The following is a 27,868-nucleotide window of genomic DNA, read 5'->3' on the forward strand; positions in this document are numbered from 1 at the left end:
ACCATGGATGCATATCTGATTTACTTTTCTTATCACATTACAGCTCAGTGGAATTAATACCCTGGGAGAGAACATTGCAGATAATGGAGGCATCAGGCAAGCCTACAAGGTAGGTGGTTACTCTTCTGCAATAACAACAGCACCTTACAATTACATAACGTGGTAAAAGCTCTCCCAGGTATGACTGACTGTCCACTATGATACGAAACGATATGATATGATAGAACTTTACTTATCCCAGGAGGGAAATTAATTTACCAAGTCATAAAAAACACAAAACACATGAAACATGAAACATGAAAATAAAGTGACGAACAATCCTCGACTTCCATCGAGTGTTCCACAGAACAACTATACTCCCATATTACATCTGTAAGGGGTTTCTGCGCCGAGCTTTCGCCCGACCTAAGGTCCCCGTGCCTTGCTCTGATCCCTTGACCAGGCCGTGCACACTGGTTCCCCGTGAGTGGTTCGACCCACTCACCCCTTACGGTTCTAGACACTGGACTTAGGTGCAGGAGCTCTGATAGTGCAGAAAAATTCAACCAGACCAGATTTTAAAACCAGGGTTTAAATGAAAAAGGCTTTTATTCAGCACTTGGGACTATTGTCCATGAATACTTATACAGTTCTATAATACATGTCTATGAAACACATACCGAATCACACGAATACTTATAACTATGAATCATAAAACACAGTTCTATAAGACATATACACGAATACCTTTTACTTATGAATTCTTAAACACAGTTCTGCAAGACACATACACGACTGTAAGATGGGGAACGCACGACGCATCGCAACCTTGACCAACACATATTTTAGTACACACCCAACGTTTATTCACAACCACCCTCCCCTCTACACTAAACTATGTCCAGGATATGTAGGATTTGGAATGCATGCTCACCATGGGGCTATTACTGGGGTTACTGGCTGTTCGTTTGGCAGTATTTCTCCTCGTGTTGCGTGCCTGTTCCTCTCTCTTGCATCCGTTTTTCTTGCCTGTCTTTTCTTCCTCCTGCATTCGTTTTCTTGCCTGCTTGCGTTTCCTGCAGGTTTTCTTCTCGAGTTGACTTAACTTCTTCTTCCAGTATTTCTTCTTGAGTTTAAAACCCAAAAGTAGTGGCCAGTTATACTGTTTCTGACCCGTCCTATCTCCCGCCAGATCTTGGAATCTCTTTGTTCAAAAAGATATGTATGAGGTTTTCTTCTGATCTGCGCTTATGTTCGGGGATACCGGGGATGGCCAGAAGGTGTAAATTGGGATTTCATTGTGAGGTGATGGGTGTTAACTGGTTTCCCATCACCTACCAGGTAGTTTTCTATGGGCTATTGTGCCCCCTCACTGAGATGAACTGTTTAGGTCGGCTTGGGGCATTGTGAGTATGCTGATGTCAGCGCCCCAGTGTCTGGACTCCGACCTGGTTTCGTAGGTTTCTGCATGGCCAATACCCATCCTTTGTTCTGGCCATGGCTTTGCAGAAAACCTAGAGACTGGGATGTAAGGTTTTTACCTTTTTTTTGTGGCTGGTCACGAGGTCCTGCAGCCATTTTAGGACCCACAGATTGTGACATCCTTTGGTAAACTGACTGCAGCCTTTCTCCGCTATCAGCCCCAGTCTCCCGTTTAAAATGTCCAAACTGCAGCTCTTTGGTTTTGTGTTGATTTCAGAATGAGGGAAAACTTCTCAAATCTTACACATCTTACAAGAGATGCTATTTCAACATGAGATTATGTGCAGGCAGATAAGTGATGGTTTTGGTACCAGGTTTGGCACAGACATTGTGGGCCAAAGGGCCTGTTCTTGTGTTGTACTGTTCCATGTTGTTTGGTCTATGTGAAAAGGACAGTTTAAAGGAGAGGTTTCTTACACAGAGTGGTGTGTGCCTGTAACGCACTGCAAGGGATGGTGGTGAAGGCAGGTACGATAAAAGAGGCTTTTGGATAGGCACATGGATATGCAGGTAATGGAGGGATATGGATCATGTGTGCGGGCAGAGGAGATTAGTTTAACCTGACATCATGTTCGGCACAGACATTGTGGGCTGTAAGGCCTGTTCCTATGTTGTACTGTTCTGAGTTCAATGTCGCCAGTATTTTTAATTCCAGACTTTTAATGATGAATTTAATTTCCCCACCTTCTGTGGAGGGATTAGAGCCAGCTTCACCGCATCAATTGTCCAAGAGTCTGGATGCCAGTCTAAAATGCTAACCCTTATGCCACCATATCCCTAATAGGAAGCACATTGCAGAATATTATAGCTCTGTGGCTTACCCATTCTCACTAATGAACAGCAGTGTAAAATCTCCCCGTGATCTAGGTGGCAATGGAGGTCAGACAAAATCCTTCCTCAAGATGTTTCACATCTGGAAGAGAAATTAAAACAAGCCCACAGTTTGGAGGTTTGGAAGGAAAGTCACTGTGGATGTTTTGACCTTTTTCATAGCCGAACATTGCCTATATTTCTAGCCGGGCTCTGATCCATAATCTACTGTTTTGGCTGTTTTGCTTCAGGCTTACCAATCATATGTGAAGAAAAGTGGAGCAGATGGCCTCCTACCAGGGATCAAGCTCAACCACGAACAGCTCTTCTTCATGAACTTTGCACAGGTACGGACAATTGTTCTGTGCTTCATTTAAATTTCTTCTGGGCAAATGCGTGGAGTTTTAAATCACCGCTCCAATTTGCATCACTTGTCCTAGGATGTTAGTTATAGAGTCGTAGAGTTTAGTTTAGTTTATTTAGAGATGCAGCGTGGAAACAAGCCAATCGGCCCTTGAAGTCTACGCCGACCAACAATCACACCAGACACTAGTTCTAGCCTACACACTTCACAGGAGCCAATTAACCTACCTCTTTGGAATGTGAGAGGAAACCGGAGCACCCGGAAAAAAACCCACGCGGTCACACGGACTTTAATGGACTTTATCTTGCACAAAATGTTATTCCCTTTATCATGTGTCCGTACACTGTGGATGGCTCGATTGTAATCAAGTATAGTCTTTCGACTGACTGGATAGTACGCGACAAAAGCTTTTCACTGTACCTCTGTGCATGTGACGATAAACTAAACTAAACTAAACTAGAATGTGTAAACTCCATATAAACAGCTCCTATAGCCAGGATAGAATCCGGCTCGCTGATGCTGTAAGGCAGCAACTCTATCGCTGCGTAACTGTGCTGACCCTTCCTAGTTATTGTTATACAACGCAGACTAAAGCTTTCCAGCTCAAAGCATCCATGCCAACCAAGATATTTTCCTGAGCTGGTCTCATTTGCCTGCATTTGGCTCACATCCCTCTACGCATTTCCAATCCATGAACCCTGTGCAAATAGATTCATACAGCACGGAAACAGGCTCTTCGGCCCAAAGCTTCTGTACCAATCAAGATGCCCCATCTAAGCTAATCCCATTTGCTTGCGCTGATCCATCTTCCTCTAAACTTTTTCTATCCACGTACTTGTCCAAGTGTCTCTTGAATGTACCTGCCTCAAATACTTCGTCTGGCAGCTGGATCCATATGCCCACGACTCTCTGTGTGTAAACATTGCCCCTCAGGTTCCTTTTAAAGTTTCCCCTCTCAATTGAACTATGAAAAGCTTTGTTTTGCATGCCATCCAAACAGGTCAGATAATACTGAAACACAATCAATTGGAACTCGTACAATAGGTCGAGCAAAGGGCAAAGATACAGAGGGCAGAATATACTGCAGTTTTCAGCTTTGTAGCGCATCAGTTCCAGAGACAATGTCCGCAATGGGGTACAGGTGAATCAGCCAGTACCCCAGCTTATGGAAGGACCGTTCAGAGGCCTGATAACAGAGGGGAATGTTTTATTCACTCACGGGGTGAGGGAGTCCCTGGCAACAGCCACGTTGCATGTCCCTAGTTGCCCAAGAGAAGGTGGAGGTGTGCTGCCTTCTCGACCTTTGGCGGGGCTGTTTGGGAGGGTTCAAGGATTAGATTCAACAATGATGAAGGATCAGCAACATGTTTCCAAGACAGGTGTCTGATTGACAGGAGTGAACCTCAGAGGCCCCCCTTAATTCTCACGCAAGCAAAAACTAAACATTCCCTTCAACAGTGACAGTCCCTTCAGGAAAACCTGAATACGTCTCATTTTCTAAGCGTCTATGAAGAAAAATTACAAGAGTCCTTAGTGCCAACAGTTAATTCTCTCCATCCATCTCTGTGTGTCTGTCTGTCTCCATCTTTGTCGACCCCTACCCTCTCACCCTCTCTGCGTCTCTCATGCTCTCTCTGTCTCTGTGTGTCTCTCTCTCTCTGCCTCTGTGTGTCTCTCTGTTCCTCTCTGTCTCTCTCTCTGTCTCTCTCTCTCTCTCTCTCACACTCACTTTCTCTCACACACTTTCTCTCTCACACTCACTCTCTCTCTCTCTCTCTCTCTCTCTCTCTCTCTCTCTCTCTCTCTCTCTCTCTCTCTCTCTCTCTCTCTCTCTCTCTCTCTCTCTCTCTCTCTCTCTCGCTCTCTCTCACTCTCACCCATTGATTTGACTGTTTGGAGTTTTCAGCCCAATCATTGTTCTGTCTGTTAGGGGACAAAATTAGAGAAAAGCTTCTTATGGTGATTAAGTATTCATTTCCAAATTTAATGCAAAATAAATGTCCTGTATTAAAATTCATTTTGCGATTTCTGGTCTAGAAACCGAATTAAACACTGAGATTGCTTTTATTAATAGCTCTTCAAGTTTGCATCTCACAGGATTAATTTTTAATTACTATTTCTTAACCTTCAAGTGATCTTCGGTCATGCTATTAATTTCATGGTTTTTTATCTTCACATTAAAATGTCCATACCAAGCCAGGGTTTTACTCTGCAGCGTAACAGGACTGAGTGGTGAGCTGTTTCAAAGTGCAGACACAGACACAATGGACAAAACATCTCCCCCACTTGTAGTGCCACTCAATCAAGGGGCGGCGCAGTGGCGCAGCAGTAGAGTTGTTGCCTTACAGCGCTAGAGACCCAGGTTCGATCCTGACTACGGGTGCTGTCTGTACAGAGTTTGCGTGAGGGTTTCCTCCAGGTGCAGGTTTGTAGGTAAATTGGCTTCTGTAAATTTCCCCCAGTGTGTAGGATGCAGATGTGGGGTAACATAGAGCTAGTGTACGGTTGATCGCTGGTCGGTGCAGACTCTAAACTAAACGAACTAAATGATAAAATCGCAGCATAAAGTTATAGCATTTATTCCATCCATACCTTGGCACTCCAGCTTTCTTCCCCTTAACCCCCCCCCCCCCCCCCCCACCCACCTTCCAACAGTCGTCTGAAGAAGGATCCCAATGTCACCTATCCATATTCTCCAGAGATTCAGCCTAGCCTGCTGAGTTACTTCAGCACTTTGTGTGTGTTTTTTTGGCGATTGATTTCTGTTTTAGACATTCTGTATATGGGGTCCGCACGTTATCCCTGTGACCGCGTGGGTTTTCTCTGGGTGCTCCTGTTTCCACTGACACTCCAAAGATGTACAGGTTTGTAGGTTAATTGGCTTTGGTAATTCAGTAGTCGTAAAATTGTCCCTTTTGTGCTGGAGTGTGGGTGATCGATCGCTGGTCGATGCGGACTTGGTGGGTCGAGGGACCAGCTTCCGCACTGTATCTCCAAACTAAACTAAACTAAAACATTCACTTGTCGAAGTTGAAGTTGGATACCACCACAGTTACTATGATGTGAGAATTAATGATTGTGACTCATTACATTTCCAGGTGTGGTGTGGAATGTACAGACCAGAATATGCCGTCAACTCCATTAAAACAGATGTGCACAGCCCTGGTGAATTCAGGTGACCGTTTTATCTTGTTTCATTCAGGGACAGTTTCTTCCTCGCGTGATCAGGGAACTGAACCATCCAATTACCAACAAGAGAGTGGTCCTGACCTCCTATCTATCTCATTGGAGACCCTCGGACTTAATTGAACTTTACTGGACTCTGTCTTGCACTAAACGTAGTTCCCCTTATCCTGTATCTGTACATTACGAATGGCCTGATTGTAATCATGTGGTCTTTCCGCTGACTGGATAGTACACTACAAAAAAGCTTCTCACTGTACCTTGGTACACGTGACAGTAAACAAACTAACTAAAATATGAGACCAGATTTTCTTATTTTTGTGAAAAGTGGCCGTGAAACTTTCCATACCTACTCTTCCCACCATTGACAAACAAGTCCCATCCAAATCAGCAACTAAATTCCTACCAAATCCCATCCGCCGTCATCCCTGTGCTCACAAAACTACCAAGACCATAATTCTTTATTTCCCATTCTCCTGTTTTAAACTACACATCTTACCCCTCTTTATCTCTAAATGGTCTTCCAAACTTAACCTCTTCAAGCTTTAGGAGTGGCACAGTGGTGCAGCGGTAGAGTTGCTGCCTTACAGCACCAGAGACCCGGGTTTGATCCTGATTACGGATGCTATCTGTATGGAGTTTATACGTTCTCCCTGTTACCGCACAGGTTTTCCCCGGGTGCTCCAGTTTCATCACACACTCCAAAGACGTACATGTTTGTAGGTTAATTGGCTCTGTAAATTACCCCAAGTGTAGGATAGAACTAGTGTGAACAAATGATCGTTGGTCAATGCGGACTCAATGGGCCAAAGGGCAAGTTTCCAAGCTGTATCTCTAAAACTAAAACTAAGATTTCTCTCTTCCTCCAAGTTTCCATTTTCTTTCATCTTGCCATGGCTGGTCTTGCCTTTGGGCAAATAGCCTCTCATCTTAAGTTCCCTCTCTCCACCTCCCTCTGTGACAATCTATTGATGTCCCTTGGGCACACTTTGATGACCAACAGAAGCTAATTATGAACATGAGTGTAGGAGGTGCTCAGTCGTGTTATTGAGCTTGATGTGCTTTTCAGTGGAATCATTTTTGATTGATTGAAACAAACCCTTCAGCCCACCAAATCCATGCCAGCCATCAATCATGCATTCACACTCATTCTCTATCTTTGTAGTTTAGAGATACAGCATGGAAACAGGCCCATCGAGTCCACGCCAACCATTGATCACCATTCGCACTAGGGTGGCACGGTGGCGCAGCAGTAGAGTTGCTGCATTACAGGACAGAGAACCAGGTTCTATCCTAGTTACGGGTGCTGTCTGTATGGAGTTTGCACATTCTCCCCGTGACCTGGGTTTTCTCCAACTGCTCCGGTTTCCTCCCATGTTCCAAAAACGTACACGTTCGTATGTTAATTGGCTTTGGCAAGTGTTGTAAATTGTCCCTTGTATGTAGGATAGTGCTAGTGTATGGGGATTGCGGGTTGGCGCGGTCCCGGTGGGCCAAAGCGCTTGTTTCCGCGCTGGATCTCTAAATTAAACTAAACTAAACTAGTTCTACGTTACCCGCAGGCTAAGTTACTCCAGCACTTAGTCTTTTTTTGTTGGTAAACCAGCATCTGCAGTTCCTTATGCCACCCTTTCACAGTTGCTGCCTGACCCAAAGAGATTTTCCAGTATTTTCAGTTTTTGTTTCAGATTTCCATCATCTCACGGATTATGCTCCATTTTAGACTAGGTAAAAATCTATATAAATGTCAGTATTTCTTGGATAAATCTTGACTGTGTTTTTCTCTATTTCTCTCTTGCAGAATTTTAGGATCTCTGCAGAATTATGAAGAGTTCAGTAATGCATTTCACTGCAGTAAGAATACACACATGAATCCTAAAGACAAGTGCCGAGTTTGGTGATCAAACAGGCCAGCTGTGTAGAATGTCTTTAGCCTGGACTTGTTAAGTGGGTGGAGCTTTGAACGGCAATGAATAATTTTGTACTTAATAATTTCCGATTCCAATACTGTCGGTACCTCATTTCAATCTTCTGAAATAATCCAACAAAAATATCTAGATTGGAAACCAATGGGCTGCAATGATAGGCACAGCTACTGCATCTGAAGACACAAAGTGCTGGAGTAACTTGGCAGGTCAGGCAGCATCTCTGGAGAACATGGATAGGCGACTGAGGCTGAGGGGATTCTCAGCAGAAGTAGATAAAATGATGAGAGGCATAGATAGGGTAGACAGTCAGAGCCTGTCCCAGGGTGGAAATATCCAGCACTAGAAGGCATAGCACAGAAGGGGAAAGTTTAACAATAGACAATAGATAATAGACAATAGGTGTGGGAGTAGGCCATTCGACCCTTTGAGCCAGCACCACCATTCAATGTGATCATGGCTGATCATTCTCAATCAGTACCCCGTTCCTGCCTTCTCCCCATACCCCCTGACTCTGCTATCCTTCAGAGCTCTATCTAGCTCTCTCTTGAATGCATTCAGAGAATTGGCCTCCACTGCCTTCTGAGACAGAGAATTCCACAGATTTATAACTCTCTGACGGAAAAGGTTTTCTCCCTGGTAGGCTCCAGTACAAGCTGCTCTAAGAATCCATCTCGGAGGCACTCCACAAACTCTCTTTCCTGGGGTCCATTATCAACCTGATTTTCCCAGTCTACCTGCAGGTTGAAATCTCACATAACCACCGTAGCATTACATTTGCGACACGCCAATTTTAGCTCTTGATTCAACTTGCACCCTATGTCGAGGCTACTGTTTGGGGGCCTGTAGAATACTCCCATTAGGGTCTTTTTACCCTTACAATTCCTCATTTCTATCCATACTGATTCTACATCTCCTGATTCTATGTCACCCCTTTCAAGGGAGTGAATATCATTCCTTACCAACAGAGCGACCCCACCCCCTCTGCCCACGTGTCTGTCTTTTCTATAGGTTGTGTACCCCTGAATATTTAGTTCCCAGCCCTGGTCCTCTTGTAGCCATGTCTCTGTAATTCCCACAACATCATACTTGCCAATGTCTAACTGAGCCTCAAGCTCATCCACTTTATTTTTTATACTTCGCGCATTTAAATACAACACTTTAACTCTGGTATTCACCTCCCCTCTCACACCGGTCACAATTGGCCCTGACCTTACTCTCTTATCCCATCTAGAACTTCCCTTCCCATTTATTCGAGAGTCCTTTGCGATTTCTCCAGTATTCGCTTCCCCTTTAACTCCATCTTCATATTCCCAATTTGTCAACCCCTCCCCCCCACTACTTAGTTTAAAGCCACACGTGTAGCACTAGCAAACCTGCCTGCCAGAATGTTGGTCCCCCTGCTGTTAAGGTGTAACCCGTCCCTTTTGTACAGGTCACCCCTACCCCAGAAGAGATCCCAGTGGTCTAGAAATCGAAATCCCTGCTCCCTGCACCAGCCCCTCAGTCATACATTCATATCCCCGATCTCTCTGTTCCTGCCCTCACCAGCACGAGGTACAGGAAGCAATCCAGAGATAACCACCCTCGACGTCCTAATTCTCAGTCTTCTTCCTAACTCTCTAAACTCACGTCGCAGCATCTCCTTCCTCTTCCTCCCGACGTCATTCATGCCCACGTGCACAACTACTTCAGGTTGATTGCCTTCCCTCGCTAGGATGTTCTGAAGCCAGTCCGTGATGTGTTGAACCCTGGCACCAGGGAAGCAACAGACCATCCTCAAGTCCCGCCTGCCGCCACAGAATCTACTGTCCGTACCTCGGACAATGGAGTCACCCACTACTATGGCTCTTCCTGACTTCGGTCAACCCCGGTCGAGTCTCCTTGCCTGGATTAGAGCCACCAACCTGTCCGCCGCTCGGACTGGAAGCGTCTTCTGCTCCAACTGTTCCCAAGAGGGTGTACCTGTTTGCAATAGGGGTCTCCTGTAGTCCATGTTCACTCCTCCCTGAAACGGTCTCCCACCTTCGCTCGACCTGGACCCTTGGTGTGACAGCCTCACAGTAGGTCCTGTCCAGGAAACTCTCGCATTCCCGGATGGCCCTGAGGTCATCCAGCTGCTTTTCCAACTCCACCACACGTCCATTCAGGAGCTGCACGGGGCAAGATCTTTACACAGAGAGTGGTGAATGCCTGGAATGCACTGCCGGGGGTGGTGGTGGTGGAGGCAGACATAGTGATGTTTAAGCTTTTAGACATGCACATGGATGAGCAGGGAACAGGGGGATATGAATCATGTCATCTAATGTAATTTAATCATGTATTGTCTTTCTGCTTGAAACAAAAGATTTTCACCTCGGTACACATGACGATAAACTAAATGAACTAACTAACTAATGTACAAGCTGAGGAGATTAGTTTAACCTGGTGTCATGTTCGGCACAAACATTAACGGCTGAATATCCCGTTCCTGTGGTGTTCTGGTCTATGTTCTATGTAATGTCACCTATACATATTCTTCATAGATACTGCCTGACCCGCTGAGTTATTCCAGCACATTGTGTCTTTTTTTGTTGTAAACCAGCATCTGCAGTTCTTTGTGTCCATACTTGACAGCATCTAAAGCACTGACTAACTTAATATTGTGTACCTTCCCAAATGAAGAGCTCTTTAGCAAGAACACAGACTTTAAAAGAGGATGAGAGAAGATTGATTGACACCACTAGTATTTTATCGCCTGACGTATCATTCTGCCCAAGATTGTAAATGTTTATAGAACAATAGGCCCCCAGGTAAATGAGTGGAGATGAATGCAGATTGAACAAACCTAAAATAAGATTCGAAGCTCGGATGAGAAATCAATTAGAAACAGCTAATGTTGTGTTAAATTCTGAATTACATGCATAAAATTATCAGATGATCCGTGGAAAGATGACAAAGATTTCCTTTTAATGACTTGGACTTCATGCTGCTCTAAGGGGACTGGTGGAGTCCAGGTTTCAGTGCTGTCTCGGAGCCAACAAAACCCCAAGCCTGGTTGTATTGGTGGGGATTACTGGTCAGGGATTGAGGTTTGGAGATGGTGACATTCGTACAGTTTTACCCATCGCCATTATCCCCCTTCGACACAAATTGTGCTTTGGGAAGAAGGCTCCCAACCCGAAACGTCACCCATCCTTTCTCTCCACTGAAGCTGCCTGACCCGCTGAGTTTCTCCAGTGCTTTGTGTACACCTTTGTGCTTTGGCCTATTGAGGAATGGATTGTTAAGCCAACTGGCACTTTGTTACCCAACACGTGGCATTTGTCCGAGAGTCATCAATTAAGAAGAGGGCGTAGTCTGCGTTTGTTAAGTAATATAGAAGGACTTTGCACTCAGACAGTGCCTTTGTGACCTCAAGACATCCCAAAGTGCCTTACAGCAGACTAAGCAGAGGGGAACATTTATTGTAAAATAGAGAAGGGAGAATGTTGATTTGCACAAAGAAACCATCCACTGCCAACAGTGTAGATAATTTGTTTTAATGATTTTGTTCAAGGAACAAATATCAGTCAGGATTCAAAACTAATGTTAAACTACAATCTGACATTGAAGAGTGTTTCTTAATTTTGCCTCATTGTTATGTGAGAGAGAGACCAGATCATTCAATGTTTGAATTGAAAGATGCAGCATGGGAACAGGCACTTCGGCCCACTGAGTCTACGCCCGTTCACATCGATCACCCGTTCACACTAGGTCCATGTTATCCCACTTTCTCAACCACTCCCTACACACCAGGGGCAATTTACAAGGGGCCAATTAACCTACAAATCCGCACGGCTTTGGGATGTGGATGGAAACTGGAGCACCCAGAGGAAACCCACGCGGTCAGAGGGAGAACGTGCAAACTCCACACAGACGGCACCCGAGGTCAGGATCGAACACGGGTCTCTGGCGCTGTGAGGCAGCGGCTCCTTCAGCTGCACCACTGTGCTGCCCACAAGAAGAGAAAAATCCGTCATTTTCCTCTAGCTTGCCAAGTGTCGAAACTTGGGATTCATTGCCAAAAGCAACTGCAGTAGATGGTGGCAATATGGAACGAGCTGCCAGAGGAGGTAGCTGAGACAGGTACTTGAAGAACATTTAAAAGGCATTTGGACAGGTACATGGATAGAAAGGCAGAGGGATATGGGCCGAGCATGGACATGTGGGATTAGCATAAATGGGACATCTTGCACGACATGGACGGGTTGGGCTGAACGGCCGGTTTCCATGCTGTGTGGTTCTATGACTCGGTTAACAGCAGCCAAAGTAAGAAGATGGAGATGAGTCACAAATCAGTGAGATCGTGAAGTGAGGAGAGGGTAGATGTTGTTAGATAATCTCCTGTTGGAACTATATTCCTATTACTGTTTGTGGGATCTTGCTTTGTGCAAATTATCTGCGGCATCTCCAACACTACTATAATGACCACAAATTCTACCCCAGCTGCTGATGGCTTTGGGACCTTCTGAGATCATGAATGGCGTTGTGTAAATGGTTCAATGGTTCTTTATTGCCAGATGTGTAAACGCACAGTGAAATTATTTTCTTACATACGGTCCAATAGAGTATTGCCATACCTAAGGACAATCTCCAATTAGCAAATTGTAGAGGAATAGTCCACTGAGTCCACATGCAATTGGCACCATGTTTTGGCACCTTTTCAAAGTCCTATCCACATTCTAGATCTTACGAGCAGTGCCTGATCCAGGCGAGCCCCAGGCTTCTGCAGGGCCTCCAGCCATTGCCTTCCTTGGACGTCAGAATCAACCAGTGAACCAACGTCCCTGACCTCACCGATCCAAATTTGAAACCAGGGCGCCTCCCGCAACCGACCTTGAGGGCGCGGTAGGCCAGACCACGGTTCCCTTTCCTCTCCTACCGGCCTCGTTCCTCGCTTGTCGCTGACTCCATCTTCCATTTGACTCTGGTCTTCAGGGGACGAGCAGGAGCTGCTCGGGCCACGGCCCGCTGGGACCATTCTTTGTCACTGGGCGGGTCATCAGTTGCAGTGAAAGACTTTCGCTGCAGTCAGTTTTGTTGTCCTCAGTGTGGAAGGACCCTGACATCTCTTGCATCCGGTGAGATGCACGTTGAATTTTGAGATCATCTCCTGGAAGCAGTGTCACCACAATCCACTTACCCCATGTGTGTTAATCGTTAGCTACTAGATTCCAAAGAAGGCAGTCAAAAGGATATCTCGCCAAAGCCAACCATTACTCAAACGTCCTGCAATATTTTGGCATAAATTCACCAAATCTTATCTGAATATTTCAAAAACCTAGCACAGGCACACAGGGCCAAATGGCTTTCTGTGTTTCCACATGATGACTGTCAATACCTGGATTGTGAATAACATCAATCCCAATCCTTTCCATACACACATCATTTACTCTTTATCTCCAGAGACGCTGCCTGCCCTGCCAAGTTACTCCAGTGCTTTGTGTCTATCTTTGTTCCCATTCCAGTCCATTTCTTTTCTCTCTTAGTTGGCAACGTATAATATATTGACTGGTCAGCTTAAATGCAAATAAAGCAAAAATAAACACAGGACAGGTCAGAAGAAATTTGTGGTGAATCTGTGGAATTCATTGCCACAGACGGCTGTGGTGGCCGTCAATTGATATCTTTAAGGCAGAGGTTGACAGATTCTTGATTAGTATGGGTGTCAAAGGTTATGGAGAGAAGGGATAAGAATGGGGTTGAGAGGGAAAGATAGATCCGCCATGATTAAATGTTGGGCTGAATGGCCTAATTCTGCTCCTACAATCTGTGAACCTGTGAGTACCAGAAGTCAAGAAGTAATTAAGAAATTGAACTGCATAGCATTCCATTCAGGGCCTGAAGTAGAAAGGTTCTTTTAGGTTATGAATTGAGGAAGGACACATCACAACGATGGAAATCAGATGCAAATATGAACCCACCTTTCCCATTCAAACACTAAACCACCCGCTGAATGCTTGCACTAGTGTTTGCTCTAAATAAATAGGGTCGCTCCTTCAAATTCAGCAGTATAGTAGAGATGGAGCTACATTTGAATGGGAAGGGTGGGGGGTGTGCGTCGGGGTTGTTAAAGCTGATTTTCACACTGGGTGCATATCATTCGGTTTGTGGCACCGTGCGGCGTCACACTAAGGAGGGAGGCAGTAATTGCAAGTAGTTGATGCTCTCGTACAAATGCTTAATCTGCGACACCAAGTGCCTCACCCAACTACCAGACTACCAGCATGCATTAGCCGGCTCAGTGCTCTAAAACAACAAACATTTGCTTCAAAAACGAGCACAGACTGGTTTTTCATTTGCTAACAGCATGCCAGGTTGATGTGGGAACACCAGAGATTATCGTCTCAAGAAATGGTATTTTAATTCAGTTTGGAGGTAGGGGTGAGGAAGAAGGCAGACAAGAAAAAATAACTTCGCTTAATGCATCTCCCAGGTTGTGGTCAGACGAGGAGGATAGCTACGCCATAATATTAATCTGGGTAAAGTATAGAGGCCACACTCTACCGAGGCTATTTGTGCAGATAGCGGCTTCGAGGCGCCTCAGGGGCACTATTGGCTGGGCTTGTTCTCCAGTGATTTGAAGGCACATTATGACTGCCAGCAGTCGGCTTGTTAGCCGCTGAGCAATTGCCCTTAGCTATGAGCTAGACTAATGTTGGATCAGATTCACTGGCTGCTCTCTACAGTGGGGACTGCAAACATTTTCCAAGTTGTACCTCATACATTAAGAAATCATCATGTCTTTTTACTTTTAAACCAATGCAACTATATTATGGGGTCGCAAACAACAATTGACCCCAGTGGAAACTTGATTTTATAAATTGAATTTTAGTCATCTAGTGTTGTGTAGGAATATACAATGTGATATCTTTCTCTCCCCTTTGGTAAACTTTTTTTATCAAAGCTGATTACCAGGAGTTGTTCTCAGGAACAAAGGGCCTGACTTTTGATATTCTGATGCTGTTCTTGACTGAACTAGTGAGAGGGACAAAATGTAATAGGAACCCGAGGTGCGACTTTTTCACTCTGAGTGTGGTGGGTACATGGACGAGCTGCCAGAAGAGGTAGTTGAGGCAGATAGATGCTGAGTCTGAAAAAGGGTCACAATACAAAACATCACCCATCCATTTTCTCCAGGGATGCTGCCTGACCCACTGAGTTACTCCAGCACTTTGCGTCCATCTTAGGTTATTGAGGCAGATACTACAACAACATTTAAAAGGCATTTGGGCAGGTACATGGATGGGAATTTTTTAGCGGGCTATGGGCCAAACACAGGCAAGTGGGATTAGTTTAGATAGGGCATCTTGATTGGCATGGGTGAGTTGGGCAGAAGGGCCTGTTTCTTTGTTGTTTCACACTATGGCAAAGTCAAATCAATGCAGCACAGAACCAGTCCAAATTCAGAGCAAAATCCCAGTGAACATCTCACAAAATTGTACAGTAAGGGAGTTTATTTACAATATCAAAACAATTAGCTTTTAGCTTACTTCTGAATGTAACATTTTTTTGAAAACTATAATTAAAATGATTTTAAAATAAAGCATTGAATGTTACTAATTTTCTAGAGTAAACATTTCTTATAAATTATACATGGGATTCAGAAATGGTTCCAAATGTTGTTGATTAAATTGTTGCTATATACGACACCAAAGATTTTCGTATCTATTGAAACCAGTGAGTATTCTATTGAGTACTTTCTTGGTTGTGTACATATGCTTTACTAATTTTTCATTGATCTTTTCTAGCTGAAGCCCTGTTCCAATCATTTGCCAACTAATACTGGCAGTGCTAAGTAATCTTTCCACGTTATTACTTTATTGTTGCTTCCCAAAGAGATCATTATCGGACATTATCAGATACATTAAAATAATCTGTCACCAAGTGGTAAAGGACATGTTTAAGATATCACATGACTCACAGTCAAGAAAGACTGGTGAGACTCTAATGATTGGGTCTGGGCTAAGCTAGTTAATGATAAAGGAAGAATCTTTAAAAATAACCTTGTTGGAAATCTGCCTTAACCCTTTAACTGCCTGGTTTGTATGTTCAATGGTACTTTATTGTCACATGTACCGAGCTAGGTACTTTGAAATTCCTCTTTTGCATACAATTTGATAAAAATCTTACTACACATTGGTACAATCAGAATTAAGTACGAGAGTGTAGGAATAGTAGATTACACTGAAGCAGTACACAGGAGTCACCAAAAAGGCGTTTATGCCGCCTTTTTGTATGATTCAAGTTTAAAGTTGTTCAAAATGTAGAGTCTTAACTTGGCCATGAAGTTTCGTTGTCCGTGTTGGTTTGAAAGTTGGTTGAGTGATTGGAAGTTCTTCATGAGCAAGGGAAAGCGCAGGGGATGCTTGCTTTGATGTTGAGATGATGCCCGGTAATGTTTCACTCACTTGTAATGCTAGTGTAATCAGATGTCGATATGACTGAACAGCACTGGCCATACGCCCAAGGCCTGAGATGGGATACCCCTGCCCGGCCCCAACGTTCTACAATATAGAATGGGGAGAGAGTTGACAGAGAGGCAGACTCCTGCTTTGATCCCAGGTGGAATTGGGATCCCACGAGATCCCTCTTGGCCAGCACTGTAGTGCTGAGGTACAGCTGCTGCCTCACAGTGCCAGAGAAATGGGTTCGAACCTAACTACGGGGTGCTGTCTGTACAGAGTTTGTACGTTCTCCCTGTTACCACGTGGGTTTTCTCCGGGTGTTTCGGTTTCCTCCCACATTCCAATGGCATACAAGTTTGCAGGTTAATTGGCTACTGTACAATTGTAAATTGTCCCTAGTCTGTAGGATAGTGTGTGTGCATGGGGTGGTCGGTGGTCGGCGCTGACTCGGTGGGCCGAAGTCTAAATGAAGTCACCCACAGAAGCCGTGCCGTCTAGCTCACCATATTCTCTCTGAATTTCCCCAGTAACTGTTGCAATGACTGGTCAGTGTTGAGGGCATCAAGTTTGGAGTTTCATTTCCTGACTCATGGTTGACATCTGACATCTGCAAAGGCAGCTGGAAGGTCGGATGAGTGGGACACAAGAATGAGTGGGACACAAGCTAAATGAACCAAGATGTAGGCTGGGGAGGGTTGATGATCGCAAGCATGCAAGCAAAAGATGGCGATGCATGTACAAGCTTTACAAAGGACAACCTGATTCATTGGCGTTGACTTGAGGGAATCTCAATAAAACAATAACATCCTTTAACCGTCACTGTACATTGTGTTCTGCTTAATTACAATCCCTTAGTTATAGTCCCTCAAAAAGGACTTCTCTATTTTTGTTAAATAAATATACCTGTGGGGGAACATATTTAGACCTCTCCTGGTTAAATATAAGTCAGTTACATGATTGAAGAGCCGAAAGACCACTAGTTAATTAAATTGAGGCAATTAACATATATATTTTGCTTTAACACCAAATGCTTTGGACATTGGCTTTCAATTAAATGCCATCGCTTTTGAAATTGGCTTGAGATAAAACGATTAAGAAGTTTTATCAAGAGAATGCCTGGGGTAAAGTGTTAAGCAGATTTCAAGAGACCATACATAGAGATTGACAATGAATTCTCCTTTGTTTGAAACTAAGTTCTCATTTTTTTCTCCTGTTATGATTCAAAAATTACAAATGATTTTCTGCAAATTGTTTTGTTTATGAAACCAATAAAAAGATTGCAAAATGTAATTTAATTGTTTTTCTTTGTTTAATTTATAACACGTATGTGTTATAACACTATTTAGTGTTATTTCTGTCAGAAAAGAATTATAGTCAGGACGAACTTTTTCCTTGTGGGATTGTAGACCAAGCTCTGTTTTATAAAGCAGGGGGAATGCTTTGATTGATTTGATTGAAAGGTGCAGCTTGAAACTGGCCCACCAAGTCCAAGCCGACCTGTTCACACTAATTCTATGTTATCCCACTTTCACATGCACTTCCTGTACACTATTGGTAATTTACAGAGGCCAATTAACCTACAAACTGCACGTCTTTGGGATGTGGGAGGAAACCGGAGCACCCGTGGCAAACCCACGGGGAGAACGTGCAAAGTCCAGACCGAGAGCACCCGAGTTCAGGATCACACTTGGATTTCCAGCGCTATGAGGTAGCTGCTATACGTGCTGTGCCACCCTGCTGTGCCACAAAGTACTGGGTATACAGAATGATCTGGAAAATGCAGTGGGTATATGGAATGAGCTGCCAGAGGAGGAAGTTAAGACAGGTAGAATATTTACAATTAAAAGAAGCTTGGACAGATATATGGGTAGGAAATGTTTCGATGGATATGGACCAAACATGGGCAAATCTAGCTTAGATGGGCATCTTGGTCAGCATGGACGAGTTGGGCTGAAGGGCCTGCTTCATTGCTATACTCTGTTGTCACACTGAGAAAGTTCCAAATTAACATTTGCAAGTTCCTTATTCAATGGAGAATGCTAAGTGGAACATTTTAAAGACCTTTGAGTCTTTAAAAACATTTGAGTCTGAAGAAGGGTCTCGACCCGAAACATCGCCCATTCCTTCTCTCCAGAGATACTGCCTGTCCCGCTGAGATTCTCCAGCATTTTGTGTCGACCTTCATTTTAAAGGCCATCACAGATGCTAAACATGCTCCTTCAGTAACTCAATAAATCATCTCTCATTTTGGTTTTGGCAGACAGGCACCACTTAATTAAAAACAAATAAATTAGAGAGGATCAGAAAGGCCATAATTAGTTGGCAGAAACACACTGGATCACTTGCACGTTTTGTGCAAACAAGGGCACCTTCTAATGCTCTAAAAGTAATTAGGAGCAACAGCTAAATGCCATCTGCAAAAACATGGAAAGATAAATATGTAGGAAATTACTCTTGTACTGAGCTATTCAGAGGTAGTGTGCAATGGTGAAGATAAACACTTTAGACAGACTTTTGCTTTTGATATTTGCTAATTAAAAACTAATTAGAAAGCAGTGGTGGTAAACATATTGAGCTCCTGGACATCTCAAGTCTTTGGGCATTATTAGTAATTCAATGACTAAGTGTTAGCTTGTGTCATATGGTGAAGCCACTCAAATGATCAGTTTCTCTCTACATGAAGCATTTGCCAGATCATGGTTTAGTGTTTGGGGACCGAGGTGCAGTGAAAAACCTTTTGTTGGATGCTATCCAGTCAGCGGAACTACAGACTTTAGACTTTAGAGATACAGGCCCTTCGGCCCACCAAGTCTGCGCCGACCACCGTACACTGACACTATCCTACACATGAGGGACATTTTTGCAACCTTTCAAAGTCAATTAACCTATATAACTGTACGTCTTTGGAATGTGAGAGGAAATCGGAGCACCCAGAGAAAACCCACGTGGTCACAAGGAGAACGTACAAACTCCGTACAGACACCAACCGTAGTCAGGATTGAACTTGGATGTCTGCCGCTGTAAACATGTTTACAATCAAGCTGTTTACAGTGTACAGATACAGGATAAAGGGAATAACATTTAGTGCAAGATAAAATCCAGTAAAGTCCAATTAAAGATAGCTTAAGGGATTCCAATGAGGTAGATGGTACCTGAGGACTGATCTCTAGTTTTTGATAGTATGCTTAGTTGCCTGATAACAGCTGGGAAAAAACTGTTCCCGAGTCTGGAGATATGCGTTTTCATACTTCTGTACCTCTTGCCTGATGGGAGAGGGGAGAAGAGGAAGTGTCCGGGGTGATACAAGGGGTACTCTGTGTGTTTCCAGCTGGCCAGTTAATTTGTTTATGGCTGTGTTGATTGGATCAGGTGCTTGCTTCCAAGCTTCTGTACCTTTGGCCAGACAGGAACAGGGAGAAGAAGGATCGACCGGGGTGGGACAAGTCTTTGATAATGTTGGCTGCTTTTCTGAGGCAGCGTGGTGTAGATGGAGTCAATGGTGAGAACACGAAACTGCAGGTGCTGGTATACACAAAAGGACACAAATGCAGGAGTAACTCACTGGTTCAAGCAGCATCACTGAAGAGCACGCATAGGTGACGTTTCGGGTCGGGACCATTCTTCAGTCTGAAGAAAGCTCTCGACCCGAAACGTCACCTATCCATGTTCTCCAGAGATGCTGCCTGACCCGCTGAGTTACTCCAGCACTTTGTGTCCTTAATGTCGGGGAGTCTGGTCTGTGTGACGGACTGGGCTACATCCACAACACTCTGCAATTTCTTGCGGTCTTGGGCAGAGCTGTTCCAAACCAAGCTGAGATTAAGCCCTACCTTATGGAAGAACCATTCAGAAGCCTGAATACAATCTCAACAGTCGTTAACACATTGATGATCGTGGAAGGTGTTTGTGCACATATGTCCTAAATATTACACCAGTGCCACACTTCAGAAGTTCCTCTGCTCTTGTAACGTGCAGTGGGACAGCAACCAGAGGTGATGACAGATACAGATGACAGATGACAGGAAACATCACTATTGCACACTGTCTCTTACCCCAGCCAAAGGCGATGTCTGAAAGAGAGGAAGTATGCAAATTTGAAAAGAAGCAGAGGGCTATTTTTTTGGCACTGAAACATGTCTCCACACCTCATTACGCCTCAGCCTCTCAGAACTAAACAATAAATTCCATGAGCAGAGTTTCCGAAAAAGATTAAAGCCCGGATAATTGTAGAGGAAAGGATATACCAGAGGGACGCTTGCTTTCAATTTGTGTGCAAGATGGTTGGAATAAATGGGCAGAAGAAAGAGCCAGGCACAAGGCAGATGCCAAAAAATAGTTTAAGGGGATAAAGATGGCGGCCAGTGGATGGAATTAAAATACAATCAATCCGAGCATAGAAAAGTACAGCACAGGAACAGGCCCTTCGGCCCGCAATGTCTGTGCTGATCATAATGTCAAGATAAACTAATCTCATCTTCCTGCACATGCATGCACTAATGCATGAAGTTTATAAATTTAGAGGTTATAGCAGCAGAATTAGGCCACTCTGCCCATCAAGTCGACTCCGCCATTCAACCATGGCTGATCTATCTTTCCCTCTCAACCCATTCTGCCTTCTCCCTATAACCCATGACACCATTACTAATTAAGAAATTATTGTATGATTAATGCATTAATACATGATTAATTAATGCATGATTAATACATGGTTGGTTGATTAATCAATTAATTGATCAATTAATTAATTGATCAGTGAATGATTAATTCATGTATAACTGATGCAGAATTAATGCACTTATTAATGCATGCATGCACTAATCTATCTGCCTGCATCTACCTTCTCTCTGGCATTGCACCTCCTGGAATCAGAAGAGCTGTAGCCAGTCAAAAAGAACGACTCAGACAATCAGAGGAGTGATGGGTTCCAAGCACCCATCACTCCACACTTTGCTACCTCAGCGTTTGAAATCATGCAGAAGTTTCCTCTCTTCTGTCCATCCCCTGGACTGCAGTGCATCATCCAGCAGGCTCAAACTCTGGGAAGAGAGATTAGAGACATTTCCGGAAGAAACACACATGGCAATCGATCCCTCTGAGAAACTCCCACCAGGTTCCGACCGACCGTGGATAACCTGGCGCAGTCTCAACAGACAGCGGACAGGCAAGGGGAGGAACAAATCGAACACGCTGAAGTGGGGATATACTGAAGATGCGGCAGACTGCGTGTGCGGACGGGGCCTCCAGACTATGGAACATCTCCTGAGCTGTGACATGCTGCATGACACATGCACTGTAAAGGATCTTGCAGAGGCCAACAACGTGGCACTAAAATTTGCTCGCTATTGGCAAACAGCTGTGTGATGACACAAATAAATTATTTCATAAATAAAATCTGCCTGCACAGCAGAAGTCAATAGCCTTTTACTGTCCTTCATCCCAAAACAGAGCAATGAAATTCTTACTTGCTAACATGATCCATATCCCTGAATATCCATGTACCAAGCTTATAGCTTTTAAATGCCATTGTTGTATCTGACTTCACCACCACCTCTGGCAATGTATTCCAGGCACCCATCACTCCGTATTAGAAATTTGGCCCACACATTTCCTTTAAACTTTGCTCCTCTTAAAGCTATCCCTCTAGTCCTTGACATTTCCAACCTGGGAGAAAGGTTCTGACTGTCCTTTGGAGCGCCAAGGTGGCACAGAGGTAGAGTTGCTGCCTTACAAAGATAGACGCCCAGGTTTGATCCTGATTACGGGTGCTGTCTGCATGGTGATGTATGTTCTCCCTCCTAGCATGTGGGTTTTCTCCGGGTGCTCCGGTTTCCTCTTACACTCCAAAGTCGTACAGGTTTGTAGGTTAATTGGATTCAGTAAAATTGTAAAAATATTGTCCCTAGTGCATAGGATAGTGCAGGGTGATCACTAGTCGACGTGGACTTGGTATGCCAAAGGGCTTGTTTCCACACTGTGTCTAGAAAGTCTAATATATCTACCCTATCTATGCCTCTCATAATTTTATATCCTTCTGTTGGTTCTTCCCTCAGCTTCCGATGCTTAGGAGGAAACAATGCTAGTTTGTCCAACATCTCCTTGTAGCTACTGTAATAACCATCCTTAATACGTGTGGTGGCACAGTGATTCAATTATCGGACTAGTAATCCAGTCATCTGAGTTCAAATCCCACCATAGGTGGGACTAGTGTAGATGGGACATCTTATTCGGCATGGGTATGTTGATGCCAAGGATTGATTGTGACTCCTCAGAAGGGAATGTAATAAAAAGGAACTGTAGATGCCGGTTTATAGCAAAGTTGGGCACAATATGCTGTAGTAACACAGCGGGTCAGGCAGCATCTCTGGAGAAAATGGATAGGACTCTACTTCAGATCAGAAATGTCACCTATTCATTTTCTCCTGAGATGCTGCCTGACGTGCTGAGTTACTCCAGCATAATACGAAGGGAAATTGGTCATAAAGTCACAGTCCGACAGCACAGAAATAGGTCCTTTGGCCCACCGAGCCCTCATCAAACTTGGTCCTTCAAATGTGTAGGAAGGAACTGTAGATGCTGATTTACACCGAAGATAGGCACAAAATGCTAGAGTAACTCGGTGGGTCAGGCAGCATCTCTGGAGGAAAGGAATATGTGAGATTTTGGGTGTCTGGTCTGAACAACCCGAAACGTTACCTATTCCTTTTCTCCAGAGATGCTGCCTGAACTGGTGAGCTACTTCAGCACTTTAGGTCTATCTTTGGTCCTTCAAGTGTTTCCTGTGAAGACTTTGACTGTTAATAAGCAGCAATCCAAGTTCTCTGTAAAGACAACAATCTCATCCAATACAAAATGTTCTCTTTTTGAGCAACCGTTCCTCAGTCACATAGGTACAATGTGTTCCCAGGTGTATATTAGATAAACTCTGGAACATGATAAAGGACTTTGACGGAGATAAAGATATTATAATGCTTTGTTCATGGCATTTGACTTATAGGTTCAGTGACTCAGTGCATTAGCCTGCAGTTGGACAGTATCTCCATTGTGAGAAGGGGCAGGTCAGGTCAGCAACTGTTCATTTCTGATTCTAGTCGTGTGCACCTAGACTTTATGTGGTGGAAAAAATGGGGACTTCATCAACTGATGGGGAGAAAGCGGGAACGGGGCACTGATTCAGGATGATCAGCCATGATCATATTGAATGGCGGTGCTGGCTCGAAGGGCCGAATGGCCTACTCCTGCACCTATTTTTTATGTTTCTAACTACTAGCAAAATCAAGGACCAGTCTCACCCAGGTCACTCTCTCTTCTCCCCTCTCCCATCAAGGTACAGGAAGTGTGAAAACACATACCCCCAGATTTGGGGGCAGATTCTTGGCAGCTATTATCAGGCAACTTGAACCGTCCTATCAACAACTAGAGAGCAAGTCAGACCTCCCATCTACCTCATTGGAGATCGTCAGACTATCTCTAATCAAACTTTATTGGACTTCATCTTGCACTAAACTTTATCCCCTTAATCCTGTATCTGTACACTATGGACAGTTTGATTGAGATCATGTACATTATCGTCTTTTCACTGACTGGACAAAAATAGCTTTCACTGTACCTAGTTACATGTGACAAAAATAAACAAAACTAAAAACTAAAAACCTAGAGTTGACCATGCAGCACCTCACAGTGGGCATGTGTAGATACACTGGACAATTAGAAGATTGCTGCATCTCCCCTCTGGAGGAAGAGGTGACACCATCGAAGGGATCTACAGGATTTACTGGAAAAGATAGCCAATATTATCAGAGACCCACACCATGCTGGCCACGCTGTCATTTCACTCCCGCCATCAGGAAGAAGGTATAGGATTCTGAAAACTGTGTGCACAAGGTTTAAGAACAGCATCCCCCCACCAACAATAACCTCACCAAAAGATGCAAAGTGCAGGAATAACTCAACGGGTCAGGCAACATCCCAGGAAAACATGAATAGTTGACGTTTTGGGTTGAGACCCTTCTTCAGATGGACTTCAGCAACTGTGAACTTCTATAGACTTTCTTTGGTTGCACAATGGACTTTGGTTTTTTTGAACTAGTAGTATGCATCTTAATTTAAAGAACTTTTTAAAAATCACCATATATTTATCTGTGAGCATCAAAGACTTATCCCTTCTTCACCCTGCTCCCATCGGGCAGAGAGTTCAGAAGCCTGAAACCACCAGACTCAGGAACAGCTTCTTCCCCTCTTGTATCAAGGTCCTTCCATAAACTGGGGTACTGTCCAATCCACCTCTATCCACGTGGCCACACGGTTCAATCCTGACCTCGGATGATGTCTGTGCAGTGTTTGTATGTTCTCCTGTGATTGCGTGAGTTTTTTTCCCACATCCCAAAGACATTTGGGTTTGTAGGTTAATTGACCTCAGTAAATTGCCACCAAATCCATGCCGACTATTGATCACTTGTTCACACTGGTACCTTGTTACTACACTTTCCCATCTACTCCCCAGCCACCAGGGGGAATTTACAGAGGGCCAATTCATCTACAAACCCATACCTCTTCCGGATGTGGGAGAAAACCGGAGCACCCGGAGGAAGCCTATGTGGTTACAGGGAGAACATGCAAACTCCACACAGAGATAGCTCCCGAGGTCAGGATCGAAGACAGGTCATTGGTGCTGTGAGGCAGTAGCTCTACCAGCTGCGTCACTGTTCCACGCTATAGCTTCTATAACATGCAAAAATACGTGGCATAATGCTGAATTTTGTAGCCCGCAGAAAATATAAGCTTATTATATAAGCAGGATTCTTCTGTCAAAGTAATGTTTTGGGCTGTTCACACCAAATCTCTATGGAAGGCAATGTGCTGTTTTAGCTTTCTTAAAGTTTCTGTATAAAGATCCAGAAAATGTCTTTGGGCAGAAAGTCTAGGTTTTAATGAACAGCAAATGTTGCTCGTTCGCCCTGCCTGCAAATACCAAGCTATTATGACACAGAGGCAATAACCAGATGCCAGGAATTTTGCTCATGGACAGAGAGAGGGTGAACAGAAGGAAAGGCATTTCCGATATTTCTAATGATATTAATGTGACATCGAGCTAACAGACAAGATGGCACCAACTATCATTATGTATTCTTCAAGCTACTGGCGACAACGGAGGTCGTATCATTAATTCAATGTTTCATTTATATTGTAGTGTTTTGGGCCAGTATATTGCACAACACCATTCAAAAAGCCAAAGCCGTGACAAAGAGCATATTTGGCTTAGTTTAGTTTAGTTTAGTTTAGTTTGGTTTAGTTTTTTCTCACTCTACCAAGGTACAGTGAAAAGCTTTTTTGTTCTGCGCTGTCCAGTCAACGATAAAACTATACAAGATTACAATCAAGCGGTCCATAGTGTACAGATACAGCTTATATCATATACATACAGCCGGAAACAGGCCTTTTCGGCCCTCCAAGTCCGTGCAGCCCAGTGATCCCCGTACATTAACACTATCCTACACCCACTAGGGACAATTTTTACATTTACCCAGCCAATTAACCTACATACCTGTACGTCTTTGGAGTGTGGGAGGAAACCGAAGATCTCGGAGAAAACCCACGCAGGTCACGGGGAGAACGTACAAACTCCTTACAGTGCAGCACCCGTAGTCAGGATCGAACCTGAGTCTCCGGCGCTGCATTCGCTGTAAAGCAGCAACTCTACCGCTGCGCTACCGTGCCGCTTAAAGTGTATAACGTTTAGTGCAAGATAAAGTCCAGCAAAGTCCAATTATAGATAGTCCAAGGGGTCAGAACTGCTCTCTAGTTGGTGATAGGATGGTCCAGTTGCCTGATAACAGCTGGGAAGAAACTGTACCTGAATCTGGAGGTGTGCTTTTTCATACTTCTAAAACTTTTGTCTCGATGGAGTCAATGGAAGGGTGGCTGATTTACGTGAATAAAAAAGGACACAAAGTGCTGGAGTATCTCAGCTGGTCAGGCAGCGTCTCTGGAGGACATGTATAGGTGCTGTTTCAGGTCGGGACCTTTCTTCTGACCCGAAACGTCGCCTATCCATGTTCTCCAGAGATGCCACCTGACATACTGAGTCACTCCAGCACTTTGTGTCTATGTTTTTTTGTAAACCAGCAGTTCCTTGCCTCAACATATTGAGTGAGGTGGAAAAACTGACACCTTTTAGCCGTTTGGTATTGGTACTATTAATGGTTTATTTTTGTTACGTGTAGCGAGATATGGTGTAAAGCTTAGTTTGCGTGCTATCCAGCCCCATCACACTGGTCATGAGTCCCATCAAGCCACATACTAGTACAACAGGTAGTGCAAGTGAAAAATACTAGTGCAGAATATAGTGTTATAGCGTTATAGTGTTACAGTTACCGGGAAAACATCCAACGGCCGTAATGAGGTAGGATGGAAGATCGGGGAAGAAGCCGTTCCTGAGTCTGGTGGTGCGCTCTTTCAAGCCTCTGTACCTTCTGCCCAGATGGGAGCAGGGAGAAGAAGGAATGATAGGGGCGGGACAAGTCTTTGATTATGTTGGCCGCTTTTCCATGCAGCATGAAGTATAGATAGAGTCAATTGTGGGAAGTCCGGTCTTTGAGATGGACTGGGCTACATCTACAACTTTCTGCAATTTCTTTGGGTCCTTTGCAAAACTTATCATACGGTTGTATAACATAGAGTCATAGAGTTATATAGCATAGAAACAGGCCCTTCAGCCCAACCTGTCCATGCTGTTCAAGTTAGTACTCTGTGCTAGTCCCATTTGCCTGCATTTGGCCGGAATACCCTCTAAATCCTTCCTATCCATTTATCTGTCTAAGTGTCTTTTGAAAGTCGTAATTGTATCCGCTTCTATAGTTTCCTCTGGCAGCTTGTTCCAGATACGAACCACTCTCTAAGTCATGGAGTCATACAACATGGAAACAGGCCCTGCAGCGCAGCTTGGCCATGCCGACCAAGATTCCTCATCCACACTATTCCTACCTGCCTTTGTTTAGCCATATCCCTCTAAACCTTTCCTATCCATGTACCTGTCAAAATGTCTTTTAAATGTTGTTATTGTTTCTGCCTCAACTACCTCCTCCGGCAGCTCATTCCATATACCCACCACACTCTGTTTGAAAAGGTTGCCCCTCAGATTCCTATTAAATCTTTCCCCTCTCATCCTAAACCTATGTCCTCTGGTTCTTGTTTGTGCATCTACCCTATCTTTTCACCTCATTGGAAAAAGTTGTCTTTGAGGTAAATCTAAATCCCTCCCCTCTCACCTTAAACTTATGCCCTCTAGTGTTAGAATCCTCTACAGTAGAAAATAAACTGTGAGGGCTCACTTTATGCAGGTAAGATAAAGTGATATAAAAACATGTTTTTATATTAATAACGTCCCATAATCCTGAATGTGCGCAGATGCAAATTTGCATGGGTGCTAGATTATTGGAGTTTTACTGTATAACTAAGAGCCTTCACACCATGTATTACTCAGTAAAATATTGTAATTAACTTCTGCTAACCGACACAGTGGCACAGCTGGTAGAGCTGCTGCCTCACTGCACCAGAAAGCCTCCTGTGCTGTCTGTGTGGAGTTTGCACGTATTCCCTGTGACCATGTGGGTTTCCTCTCACATCCCAAAGACGTGCAGGTTTGTAGGTTATGGCGAGTGGAGAGGTAGGTACTAAGAAACATTTAGACAAGGATAGGT

At 44.0% G+C, this 27,868-nt stretch overlaps 1 protein-coding gene across 4 annotated transcripts in view; it reads left to right on the forward strand.

Annotated features, from left to right (window-relative positions):
- LOC144599524 (neprilysin-like) overlaps nucleotides 1-17,462 on the forward strand; it is a 125,998-nt gene extending 108,536 nt beyond the window's left edge. For all 4 annotated transcript variants that reach the window (XM_078410518.1, XM_078410517.1, XM_078410516.1 and 1 more), the window contains exons 20-23: nucleotides 44-109; nucleotides 2,523-2,618; nucleotides 5,734-5,810; nucleotides 7,620-17,462. In XM_078410518.1, coding sequence (XP_078266644.1) covers nucleotides 44-109; nucleotides 2,523-2,618; nucleotides 5,734-5,810; nucleotides 7,620-7,719 — 339 coding nt within the window. In that variant the 3' untranslated portion in view covers nucleotides 7,720-17,462. The remainder of the gene's footprint in view (nucleotides 1-43; nucleotides 110-2,522; nucleotides 2,619-5,733; nucleotides 5,811-7,619) is intronic.
- The last annotated feature ends 10,406 nt before the right edge of the window (nucleotides 17,463-27,868 follow it).

The sequence above is a fragment of the Rhinoraja longicauda genome, chromosome 13 (assembly GCF_053455715.1).
Source record: "Rhinoraja longicauda isolate Sanriku21f chromosome 13, sRhiLon1.1, whole genome shotgun sequence".
In the NCBI taxonomy this organism is placed as follows: Eukaryota; Metazoa; Chordata; class Chondrichthyes; order Rajiformes; family Arhynchobatidae; genus Rhinoraja; species Rhinoraja longicauda.